This window comes from Monodelphis domestica, chromosome 1, assembly GCF_027887165.1.
Source record: "Monodelphis domestica isolate mMonDom1 chromosome 1, mMonDom1.pri, whole genome shotgun sequence".
Taxonomy (NCBI): Eukaryota; Metazoa; Chordata; class Mammalia; order Didelphimorphia; family Didelphidae; genus Monodelphis; species Monodelphis domestica.
Window position 1 is genome coordinate 70445315 of NC_077227.1, and position 13292 is coordinate 70458606.

Genomic DNA, 13292 nt, shown 5'->3' on the forward strand with positions numbered 1-13292 from the left:
CTGGAATAAATCCTACTTAATCATAATGAATTATTTCCAAGATAAATTGCTGTAATCTGATAGGGTTTTGTTTAAAAAATTGGGAGTCAATATTCATTAGTGGTATTCACTTAGAGTTTTCTATTATGATTTTATCTTGACTAAGTTTAGTTATTAGTACTATATTTTTCTCAAAAAAAGAATTCTGGCAGAGTTCTTTCACAGTTTTTGAGAATAATTTGAGAAACCAGGGCATCAACTATTTAAAAGTTTGATAACATTCTCCTGTGATCTTAATAGGCCTAAGGTTTTGTTTTTTTCCCTTTTGTAGTTCCTTTAGTGCTAGATTTAATTTTTTTTTTGAGATTGGATTACTTATTTATTTATTAGATTTATTTTATCTCTACCTGGTCCTGGTAATTTGGGTATTTTACATTTTTGAAGGTATTCCTCTGTTTCTTTTGTGATCTCAGTTTTGTTAGTATATAGCTACGTATGATATGTTCTTATTCTCTTTATTTTTTTCTGGTTTTGCTTTGATTTAATTTTACTCATTGCTATTTTATTGATTTGATTTTCTGACAGTAACATTTTATAACAGTAAAATACCACAGTATTTATCAGCCTCTCCCCAATTGATAGACACTTGCTTTTTTTAGAGTTCTTTTTTATTTAAAAATTGCAGCATGAATATTTTCATATTTTTCTCTATTTTTTATTATGTTGACAGTAAATGCCTTATAGTATTATTACTGGCACACTTGACTCTTCACTAGCTAGGAGACACAATGGTTATGAGATAGTGGTAAAGCATTTAGCAGTGTAGTAACTAGAAGGTGCTATATAAAGACTTATTCCTTTCTCTTTAGTTTTAAAATATAACTCCAGTTTTGTTTTTTTTCCAGAATGGCTGGACCAATTGACATCTCTAACCAATAGTGTATTACATTGTTTTCTATGGCCCCTCCAACATTGAGTCTGTTTTGTATGAAGTGGAACCCTAGTTATTTTAAGTTGCATTTTTCATGAAGCAGCTTTGTAAAGAAAATAAGTAATTGACAAATTTTTGTCTTATGTAGATTGAGTCTAAGGTTCACAGATTTGTCTTCTTTTTTTTTTAAATTTTATTTAATTAGTCAATTTAGAATATTTTTCCTTGGTTACAAGTCATGTTCTTTCCCTACCCTTCCCCCACCTCCTCCCATAACCAACACACAATTCCACTGGGTTTTACATGTCCTTGATCAAAACCTATTTCCATATTGTTGATGTTTGCCCTAGGGTGATCATTTAGAGTCTACATTCCCAATTATATCCCCATCGACCCATGTGATCAAGCAATTGTTTTTCTAATGTGTTTCTGCTCCCACAGTTCTTCCTTTGGATGTGGATAGTGTTCTTTTTCATAAATCCCTCCATATTGTTCTGGATCATTGCATTGTTGCTAATAGAGAAGTCCATTACATACAGTTGTACCACAGTGTATCAGACCCAGAGACTGCCTTTAATGTGAATAAAGTTGTTATTTTTCTAATGTTAGATGCCTTAGAGACAGTTGATAAATCTTAAAGCAAAATTTAGTATGTGAAGTCCCCAAGAATTTGAGAATTAGAGTTATTCTGCTGTCTTCTGTCGTTAAAGTAAAATTTCATGAGTTTGGACTTAGTGATTAACATTGAAAAAAGATTAATTTAAATAGAAATTTAAAGAGATTACTAAGTAGAATGCATTTGGATCCCATGCTCATATTTTGTTTCTTCTTCCTGACTTGACTTGGAATTATTTTTATATATGAGCATAGTGTAATAGATAGTAATTCTGAGGGTGTATATTGATTGATTCTGGATAACTAATGGATCAAGTTTTGCCTACCCTCCTCCCCTTTCCTCCCACTTCAGAAGTCTTTCAGCTTCCCCTCCCCCTTTCCCTTCAACCTTCTTCTAAGACACTCAGGGTGAACTATGATGCTTTAGACAAAATACTCTTTTCTTTAACTCAAGTAAGGGTTTTATTGGGGAAGACAGGACAAGGATGGAGGATAAAGTAAGAGGGGTAGGTTTCCCCATTATCTGCAGGGAGCCGTGGTTAACAGGATATTGGGAGAAAATGGCAAATTCTGTCACAACTGTGAACAGAGTCAATCAGAGAGAAATGAGGACAACTGTCTGTCTTCTTTCTTCTTCCAATCAGCTCAGGTCAGTCCCAGAAATACAATTAGTTTTCTTTTCTTCACCTCAGCCAGCCAGCCAGCCCCCATCACCACCATAAGCCACAAACCAAAAGCTTAGTCCACATGCCTTTAAGCCCTGATTCAGAATGGCTTGGCAACCAACTTTTCCTGGTAATATTCCAATGGAATCTTCATTTCAATTGTCAGCTTCTGTCTCCAGCCTTTTGCCTCTGCATACATTGTAAATTCTCTTAGACAATAGCAATCAAATAATATTCTCTATATGTCTCAGAATGCTTGGAACATGTATACTCAATAAAAACTGTTGAATGTATTTATATCATGATAGGAAAAATATGGGAGGGGGGCCTTTGGAGGCCTATATTTGAGTCTTAGCCCTATACCAATTGGCTTTATCAACTTGGATAAGTCTGTTCATCTCTTTGTTTAAGGTTTTTTCACGTATAAATTGAACCATTTGGATTAGATAATACCAAGTTTAAGATTCTATGAAAAGGAATCAATGAAAAGGATGGTTTATAAGATTGACCTCCTTTTCTCTATCAAAAAAGTATTAATACAGTTTTTTAGAGTATATCTAATACATTGTTTTTGTGTTTTTTTTTTTCTTCCAGTTTTGAGGCAATGAATCTATTTGGGGCAGTTCAAAACATAAAATATCAATGCTGATGGGACAAAATCCAATATGAATGTGAGTGATGTTGGAGGAAGACGACGCTTTGAGGACAATGAACACACATTACATATTTATCCTGGGACAATTGCAGAAGGGACCATCTACTGTGCAGTCCCAGCCAGAAAAAACTCAACTGCTGCTGAGGTGATAGATGCTCTTATTAATAGACTCCAACTTGACAAAACAAAATGTTATGTTCTAGCCGAAGTGAAAGAATTTGGTGGGGAAGAATGGATACTCAACCCAACAGACTGTCCGGTTCAGCGAATGATGATGTGGCCACGGATGGCCTTAGAAAACAAATTGAGTGGGGAGGATTATCGATTTCTTCTGAGAGAAAAAAATCTTGATGGCTCAATCCATTATGGCAGTCTTCAATCATGGCTCCGTGTTACAGAAGAGCGTCGGAGGATGATGGAACGAGGTTTCCTTCCTCAGCCACAGCAGAAGGATTATGATGATTTATGTAGTTTACCGGACTTAAATGAGAAAACACTTCTAGAAAACCTCCGAAACCGCTTTAAACAAGAAAAAATTTATACCTATGTTGGTAGCATCCTGATAGTTATTAATCCATTTAAGTTTCTCCCTATTTACAATCCTAAATATGTCAAAATGTATGATAACCATCAACTGGGAAAGCTTGAACCCCACATTTATGCTGTGGCAGATGTAGCCTATCATGCTATGCTTCAGCGCAGAAAGAACCAATGCATTGTTATATCAGGGGAAAGTGGTTCTGGGAAAACACAGAGCACAAACTTTCTCATTCACCATCTTACAGCTCTTAGCCAAAAGGGATTTGCCAGTGGAGTGGAACAGATAATTCTTGGAGCTGGACCAGTACTTGAGGTAAGATGAGTCGTAGAAGTATTATACTGTTTTTGAATTTCACTCAATAAATGGTTATATATACTTCCTATTAAAATAGGAATATAGGGCATCAATAGAGCAATAGTAGTAAAGCTGGATACAGATGGTAATGCTTTGGCAGTTGAAATTTTTTTCAAAGGAGATATCTAGGCACTGGAATATGCTTGAGAAAGAAAATTAAAATCATGTCCCAGTAGGAGAGAAGAAGGGTTGAATTTATGGGTCAAAAGGATACATGCATCATGTGAAGAGGGTGGGTATAGTGCAAAAGTGGATATCTTGGATGTTTGGTTTGTACCTCTGTAATCCTGGTATTTCTCCTCCTAAGCACTGGGATTATTTTAAAAAGCAAGCCCGAAGCTGTTAAGGGTGAAATTTATTGGTTGAGACTGAATGTATTATATTTGTGGTTACCAGAGATTTAAATTGGATCCCAATGAAATACTCAAATCAGTTTGGGATTTTATGGTGGTTTAATTAAATAGAAGGAAGAAATTAAGAAGGAGAAGAGGGAAAGGGTGTAAGATTTTCTCCGGCCTGGCCTAAGCAAAGGGGAGTTCAGAGGCCTCAGCCAAGGGGCCTTCTCAGAAGATTAAATCTAACTCGGCTTCCAGCCACGAGGCCTGCTCCAAGATGAGGGGCCTCTGTGGAAGAGGCATGAAGGAAGAGAGAATTTACATGCATGCAAGACAGAAAGTGAGGGACTTCATCTGCCAATCAAAAAGTGACATTCCAGGTGGAATGTTCCCAGGAAGAGGCAGTTGGAAGTTAACCCCACAGTGGAACTGAACTCACTCTCTCTGGGTTTTGGAGAGAGGAGGAAAGGGGAGACTTTCTCTTGGGGCTAGGCGGAGAGGCTTCTGACTGTTCCTTACTTAGCTTCTGTCCTAAGCTGAGAGACGCTGGTAGCTAAATTTGAAGAACTAATTGTATATCTGAGACTTGAGTTTGAACAGAAGAAGAGAGAAGATTAAATAGTTGTCTTCCCATCTCCCTGACAGACTTTTGTGTCACAGCTGTGATATGACTGACATTTCCCAAAATCCTCCTAATCCTCGTTATGGACTAGGGATAACCCCATCCCTCTCACCTCTATTTCCATTCTTGTCCTGTCATTCCCAATAAACCCCCTTACTTGAAAAAGGAAGAGAAAAGAATTTTCCCTCATAAACCTCATAGTCCACTCAGAGAAGGATGGGGGAGGGGTGAAGCTAAAGGCTTCAGAAGAGAGTGGTGAAGGGAGGTAGTGAGGGAGGAGGAGGATTGGAAAAATATTGATCTATTAGCCATCAGTAGTGATCAATAGGCAACCCCAGAATACCCCCTCTAGTAGTATCTCTCTATCTCTATTACAACTACTCACCCTGGTGTTTCCCTTAGTATCTTTCTAGTTACAGCCAGAGTATCACAGTCATTACAACTAGACAAGCACCGGTATCCATTTCTAATACAATTGGCACCTCAGAGATTGACTGAACCCCACAATCCTTAGAAAGGCAGAGTAGAATAGGAAAAAACAAAGTTTTAAACAAGTTATTTGTGGAGTTGTGGTGATTGCTGTCATTGCTTGTTTCTGGGTCTATAACATACTGTACAGCAGAATGACCCACATGATCGTGGACTCTATTGATTATATAGGCAACATTACAATGTCTATTCTGCAGTTACTATTCCAAACAGACCCTATACTCTAGCAGGTCCTGGCTCAAGTGTATGTGCTCTTTATGGCTGTCCTTCAGACTCTAACTCAAGTGAAGAAGATCTTTAGATTTGTGATTCCCCTTAAGGCAGAAAAGACAGTGGCTATTTATAACAACCTGGAAAGCACGATTAAGGTTGTGTTTGAGAAATTGATTAAGGAAAAAGGGCTAGATCAGGTTATGGGCAAGGACAATGGACAGACAGAGTACCTAAGGGAAATGAAGATGACAATGAAAACAAGCCTGACTGTGACTAGAGAGATACTAGGGGAAACCTCAGGGTGCCATCAAAAAGTACAAATATCTACAGTAAAGTCATATAAAAGATAGGAAATAATTCAAAGAAGGATAGCCCTAGAATTAAGAGTAGTTGGAAAAAGCTTGTTGTAGAAGATGGAGCTTTAGTTCATACCTACAGAAGCCACTAGAGAGAGAGAGAGAGAGAGAGAGGGGGGGGGGGGGAGGGGGAGGGAGGGACAGGGAGAGGGAGGGAGAGGGAGAGGGGAGAGAGAGGAGAGGGGGAGGGGGGGAGGGGGCGAGAGGCCTGTGATGGGAGATACTGGGTTCAGATAGTCATCCTTTCTGGCTGTGTGACCCTGGACAAGTCACTTAACCCCAGCTTTCTAGCCTTTGTGACTCTTTTGCCTTGGAACCAATGCCCAGTTTCAATTCTAAGATAGAAGATAAGGGCTCAAGCTTCATATAGAGAAGTTGTGTTTGAACCATGTTTTGAAGGAAGAAAGACAAAAAGAAGAGGAAGCAGTTAATTCCAGGAATGAAGGACAACTATTTCAAAGACTAGAGATAAAAGATGAAGATTTCTATATATGAGGATTTAAAAGGAAAATAAATTTGACTGGTTCACAAGATCATGATGGGGGAGTAAAGTTCAGTGAGCCTGAAAATATAGGTTGGAGCCATGTTGTATAGGTCTTTGAAAGCTAAATAGAGGGATTAATATTATATCCTAGAGACAAAAGGGACCACTTGAGTTAATTAAGTGAAGTGAGTGTTATGGGTAGATCTATGTTTAAGAAAAATAATTTTTTTGCTATATGGAGGATAGGTTGAAATGGTGAGACTAATTTAGGTACAAACCATTCAAAAGTCTATTACATATTACAGTACTCTTGGCAAGAAGTGGTCGAAGCTTTAACTATGGTAGTGGCTATCTGAGTGGAGAGAAGGGATCTGAAGGGAGAGAACTTTAGAAAGTGGAAATGGAGAGATTCGGGTCAGATTATATAGATCTGAGGGACGATATATATTTGAACTTACTAGAGTTAATGAGGTAATAAGAGAGAAAGGATGTACAGAAAGACAGCCGAGTCCTGAGCTTTATTAGGAGACTTGATATGGGCAATGGTCCATCAGAGGAGAATGAGGAGCCCTCAGAAAATTAGGAGAAACAAGAGAACTATTTGTAGCCAAATTGTATGTAATGTATTTTCTATTCTGTTAGTTGACAGGAAGTTTCTGAGGCTAGATTTAAACAGAGGACTTCCCTCTCTAGGCCTGATTCAATTAACTGAGCTACCTATCTGCCCCCAATAATTTCTTGAACAGATATGTCTAATCTCTTTTTTTTTGATTATGGCTTTCAGGTAGTCCAATAAATCTCCTTTTCCAAGCTTTTGACTTTTTTTTAAGTATTTTCCTATATTACTTTTATTTCTTTTCCCAGTTTTTCTTTTATTTCTCTTATTTTATTTTTTAAATCCTTCATGTGCTTCATGTGCTTAATTCTTTTGGGGCTTAAGAGCAATTTCTATTTTTCTTGGAGGTTTTTGATGTAACAGTTGTCTTCTTCTGAGTTTCTGTTTTGATCTTCCCTGTCACCAAAATAACTTTCTCTTTTGAGTTTCTTTTTCTTTTAATTAAAAAAAAAAGTTAGTGTTGGACTCTGCATCTATGCTGAAGGGAGCACTGTTCCAAGCTTTTGATTCATTGTGCAGGTGCCTTCAGAGCTAGCTTTGGGGAGCTATAAGTTTTCAGTTCTTTCAAAGTGTCATTGTGTAAGGAGAGATGTATTTAATACTCTCCCTACCTGTGCTCTGGTCTGTGAGTAACCTTAGGCACTCTTGAAACTGTGACCAGGAACCCAGATTCTGCTGTGGTTGCAAACAATGGTGTTTGCTACTGTTTTTCTTCCCCCTGAGACCATGCCCCTGACTGTAACCTGGTTACAGCAAAAGGACCCCTGTAATTACCTTCTGAGCAGTTGTTCAACAACTCCCCACTTCCCTCTTACTGTCTGTGTTTAAGAGCTCAGGAAACCTTTGCTAATCATTTAGATGCCTCCTAGGCCTCCTAGGCTTGTTGCTGTGGTGGGAACTGCCTTGGTATGCTGCTTTGTGCTCCACTTCCACCCCATTACATTTGTTCTGTTGTTTGGGATTGAAAAATTATTTCACCCCATCTTTTTGTGTGTTATTTATTGTGTGAATTTTGCTCCAAAATTTGTCTTGGGTTGTTACATCATATGTATGTACCTTCTCCACCTTTTTGGCTTTGCTACAAGGTTATTTTGAAAGGGAGGGCACTAGTTGCTGGGAAGAATCAGGAAAGGCATCATGGTACATGAAATGAATCTTAATAGAAATAAGGAATTTCAAGAGGCAGAGGTCAGAAAGGAGTACATTCTAAGCTTAGGGATCTATTGTATGTAAGGAGCAATAAGTAGGCTATACTGAGTAGACTATAGAGTGCTTGAAGAAAAATATAATGATAGGAAGGAATGCCCAAACTCATCTAAGTGATCAGGAACCACCCAGTTTTATTGAATAATGATATTCTCTAGGATTCTAATATATCATCTGCAAAAAGTGATAGTTTTATTTTTTTCTCTTTTTGCTTGAGCATTTTTAGTACAATATTGAATAATGGTGGTTATGGGCATCTTTGCTTCACTCCTGATCTAGCCTTCTATTACAGATAATGCTTGCTGATGATTTCATCTAATTACCACTTTAAGCAAGACTTCATTTATTACTGTGCTACATAGTGTTTTTATCACTGTCATTTTTTTTGTCAAAGTTTTGTCAAAGCCCTTTTCTTCATCTATTAAGATAATCATATGGTTTCTGTTTTGTTATTGATACGGCCATTTATGTTGATGGCTTTCCTAATATCAAAACAGCCCTGCATTCTTAGTATAAATCCCACCTGGGTCTAGTATATGATCCTTGTGATATATTTCTGTCATTTCTTTACTAGTATTTTATTTAAAATATTTGTATAAATACTGATGAAGAAAATTGGTCTATAGTTCTCTCTCATCTATCTCTCTTCCTGGCTTAGATATCAGCACCATTTTTTTATTGTAAAAGAAATTTAGGGGGCAGCTAGTTAACTTAGTGTGGATTGAGAGCCAGAAAGCAGAAGTCTTGTGTTCAAATGTGACCTCAGACAGTTCTTAGGTGTTTTCTATTTCTTTCTCTAAGATGGGGTTATTTAAGTATTCTAATTCTTCTTCTGTTAATCTGGGCAATTTATATTTTTGTAAATATTTATCCATTTCATTTAGATTGTCAGATTTAGTGACATGTTTTGGGTAAAATAGATCCTAATAATTCATAATTCATATTCACTTTTTAAAAGTGTATAATGAATCAAACAGAATAACCACAAAGTTATTTCCCTCTGAACTTTCTCAAAGCCTTTCTAACTTTGTAAGCTCTCCCAGAGCAAGGGTCCTTAATGTAGAATCTGTGAACTTAAAAAAATACTTTAGTAAGTATATTTTAATGAAATTGATTTCTTTTATAATCCTATGTATTTTATTTCATGCATTTGAAAATATTATACTGAGAAGAGATCCAAAGACTTCTTTCTTGGATCGTCAATGGGGTACATGACACAAAAATGTTTTAGAACCCACTTTGTTGGAGCTTGGTGTTTGCAGAGAGTGCCTTCAAGAATTTAGTGTCAACTCTATACCAGTAGAGCATCAGAGGAAGATCTTAGTAAGGAATTCAATATTTTTAAAATATCAGTTTAAATGTTTTTCAAAGATACAAGCTGTTTTAAGAGTAAAATTACTTAAAAAATGAGCTGGCTAGCATGCTGATAATGAAGGTCACTAATGACAGAGAGCAGCCCCAAATCATTGGAAGTACATTTTAATTTCCCAAATATCTTTCAGTTTACTTTGTTTTATTTTAGGTCTAGCACATAATTCTATCTATAACACTTGTGCAAAATATATGTAGTTCATTATACTGTTCTTATCCAACCTCATGTCATCATGTAAAGGATAAGTATCTATTTGCTTTTTCCTTGGTAGATTATTATGATGACCTTTGGAATAGTCTTGTTATATTGAGGAGATTTGTAATATTCTGAAATGTGATACAAACAGTACTATTTCTTTCAGAACAGGAAGCACTGAAGCACTTTTCCATTAAAAAAATTATCCTTCTACTGTTAATTTGACCAGGAAATTTTGATATATACCATAATCTTTGGAGAACACATACCTACCAAACTCCATGTGGTTTAATCTTTTAGCATCACTATTTTCCTGATGATACAATATAGATATGAATAATGGGACACTGATTGCCAAAGAATCAAAATTATAGGTGACCAAAGGCAATAATAATATAAGTGGTCTACAATGACTTATAAATGGTCACTTGAAGGTATAGTGAGTGATGCCTAACATCTTTTAAAAATAAATCTCTAGAAGAGATTTTGAGCCAGGCATCTATCAGTGGTTAGGAACAATAGATGTGCCTGGTATCCATGAAATTTAAAAAGAAACAGAAGATATGTCATCTTCTCTATGGAGGATTAATTCAAAGTCAGTAGACAAGATCTAACTTGGATGAGAAAAAGGCTTGTAATCTGCACTTTTGGAATAAATATCTCTTTAATGAGATTGCAATCCCATTAAAGCAAATAAACAAGTTGAAAATTAGGTCCCACATACTTGGTGTGTTTATATTGGACACCACTAGCTAATTTCAAACATACTCTGTTAATAAGTTGCCTTTTAACTTTAGAGTATGTGTTCATAATGTTTGAAGTTTGTGATTTAATTGAGGGTTGGGTGGTTTTGGGTTTTTTTTTTTTGATACATTTTACTTTTTGAAAGTATGTCAGTCTGCTTTTAACAAAGAAGTTAAACTGAAAGAAGTAAGGCAAGAAACTTTGGAGTATTGTGTGAAATCATTGTTAATATTTAATCGTACTGAAAGTACTAAAAAAACCAGCAGGAAGGAAAGATAGTATTTAACTCCAAAACTTTTTTTTGGTATGTGAATATTGTTAGTTTATGATGTTACATGTAATTCATTGTAAGATTGTAATATCATAGGATGAAAATTAGTGTTCTGATATGATGTTTGTCATTAAAAATGTAATAGATTAGTAATAGAGCAAGTTAGAGGGATGGAAGTGTGACACTTTTTTTGTGTTTAATTTATTAGTTTTGTTAAATTATCTAATCTCATTCATACGGTTTAAATTATATTATTCTATTCATAGGATTTAGTTCATCCGCCTATGGTTTTCATGTGGTAGAGGTTTTTTGGGAATCTGTGCAAGTATGTATTTATATTAATAGGAAATAACTCTCATGTTAGCTAAGAAAAAATATGTGAATACATTCAACTAGAATGACGTTTATTGTAAGTCTTCTATCTTCCACTTGACTTTCAATAATAAGGAGCTCACCAATTTATGATTTTTTGGAAAATTGGACTGGAATTTTTAGAAAACACCTATTATTCACTTAACAGTTAAACACTTGCTAATTTGTTTTCTACAAATTGGTCTCATTTTGGTCCTCTGTATATATGAATAAAAATGACTGAAAACACTTCAAATATTTCAAGGTAGTTAACATATTTAGTTCATATGTTGCCACTCATCTCCATTTTTTTTTAGCCTGAATTTTCCTGGATTCTTCAGCCATTCCTCATTTAATACGAGTTGTAGTCTTTTCATTGTCCTGTTCTCTTCTTCTGGATGTGCCACTCTTTTTTTTTCTTTTTAATTTTAAACATTATTTTATTTGGTCATTTCCAAACATTATTCACTGGAAACAAAAATCATTTTCTTTTCCTCCCTCCCCCCCCCACCCCCCTTTCCCTCTCCCATAGCCGACGCATGATTCCACTGGTTATCACATGTGTTCTTGACTTGAACCCATTTCCCTGTTGTTGGTATTTGCATTAGAGTGTTCATTTAGAGTCTCTCCTCAGTCATATCCCCTCAACCCCTGTAGTCAAGCAGTTGCTTTTCATCGGTGTTTTTACTCCCACAGTTTATCCTTTGCTTGTGGATAGTATTTTTTAGATCCCTGCAGATTGTTCAGGGACATTGCATTGACACTAATGGAGAAGTCCATTACCTTCGATTGTACCACAGTGTATCAGTCTCTGTGTACAACGTTTTCCTGGTTCTGCTCCTTTCGCTCTGCATCACTTCCTGGAGGTTGTTCCAGTTCACATGGAATTCCTCCAGTTCATTATTCCTTTTAGCACAATAGTATTCCATCACCAACATATACCACAATTTGTTCAGCCATTCCCCAATTGAAGGGCATCCCCTCATTTTCCAGTTTTTGGCCACCACAAAGAGTGCAGCTATGAATATTATTGTACAGGTCTTTTTCCTTATTATCTCTTTGGGGTACAAACCCAGCAGTGCTATAGCTGGATCATGGATGTGCCACTCTTAGGGGCTCCCAGAATCAAAAGCTACTCCTTGGATGAAGTTTTAGCAAGGGCATTTTTGCATATGAGCAGCATACTTCTTGTTCTCTTTAGTACAGAAGTTTTAAACCCAGGACTTAGGAACTAGTTTTTTATAAATGTCAATAACTATATTTCTGGATAGTTGGTTTTCTTTGTAATCTTATGTATGTTATTTTATGCACTTAAAAACTTTATAGTGAGGTATCAGAAGGTCAAAATAAAAGTCATGAACAACCCCTGCTTTAGTGTTTTTTAAACCAACTGTCACATGAATTACTGTTAAACTTCATAGACTTCATAAAAATAAACACGAACAGCTATCAGACTGTCTTCCCGTGTGTGTGTGTGTGTGTGTGTGTGTGTGTGTGTAATTTTGTAACCAAAATGTAATACTATATATTTATTCTTATTTAATTTATCTTCCCTTTGGTCCATTGTTCCATCTTATCAAAACATTAATCCAGGAGAGTGTCAGAGTGAATTTGTATAATCCTTTTGAGTTGAAAGGAGGTAAATTTGTCCTGGTCTAGGTATGTGTTTCATGGTTGGAATATGAGAGCAGATAGATGAATATGCCTTACATTCCCTGCTAGACTATAAACCCTTAAGGGCAGGGGCAATTTTGCTTTTGTCTTTGAATCCATAGCATAATACCTGGCATGTTGTTGCTTAAATGATTTAAGAGTTCAAAAGAAATATATTGCCTAAAAGTAGGAGTAGAATAACCTGGTATGTCAAGATTGTGTCCTGATATAAAAAATAATCATCAATTCATGGGGAAATAGGGTAATGTAAGAACCTTTGGGCAAGGATTGATAGAGGAAGAAGCAGAATATTTATTGAACTGATAGTATACTTTTTTTTATTCAGGAATTTCTGTCAGATCTGACTTTTTATAACCCCATTTGGGGTATTTTTCAGTAAGAATAGTGGAACAGTTTGCCATTTCCTTTTCTAGCTCATTTTATGGGTGAAGAAACTGAAGCAAAAAGACTTAAGTGATTTGCCCAGGGTCACACAACTAGTAAATTTCTGAGGCCAGACTTGAACTTAGGTGATAAGTCTTTCTGACTACAGGTCCAGTACTCTATCCACCATGCCACTTAGCTGTCCTTGATAGCATACTCTTGTTCACTTAAATCTAACATGAAAGTGGTTGATGATAGTAG

General features: G+C 36.1%; 1 protein-coding gene across 23 annotated transcripts in view; it reads left to right on the top strand.

Annotated features, from left to right (window-relative positions):
• The window catches only part of MYO9A (myosin IXA), a 308527-nt gene that overhangs the window by 81956 nt on the left and 213279 nt on the right, over positions 1–13292 (top strand). For all 23 annotated transcript variants that reach the window (XM_056800401.1, XM_056800408.1, XM_056800432.1 and 20 more), the window contains exon 2: positions 2785–3698. In XM_056800401.1, coding sequence (XP_056656379.1) covers positions 2856–3698 — 843 coding nt within the window. In that variant the 5' untranslated portion in view covers positions 2785–2855. The remainder of the gene's footprint in view (positions 1–2784; positions 3699–13292) is intronic.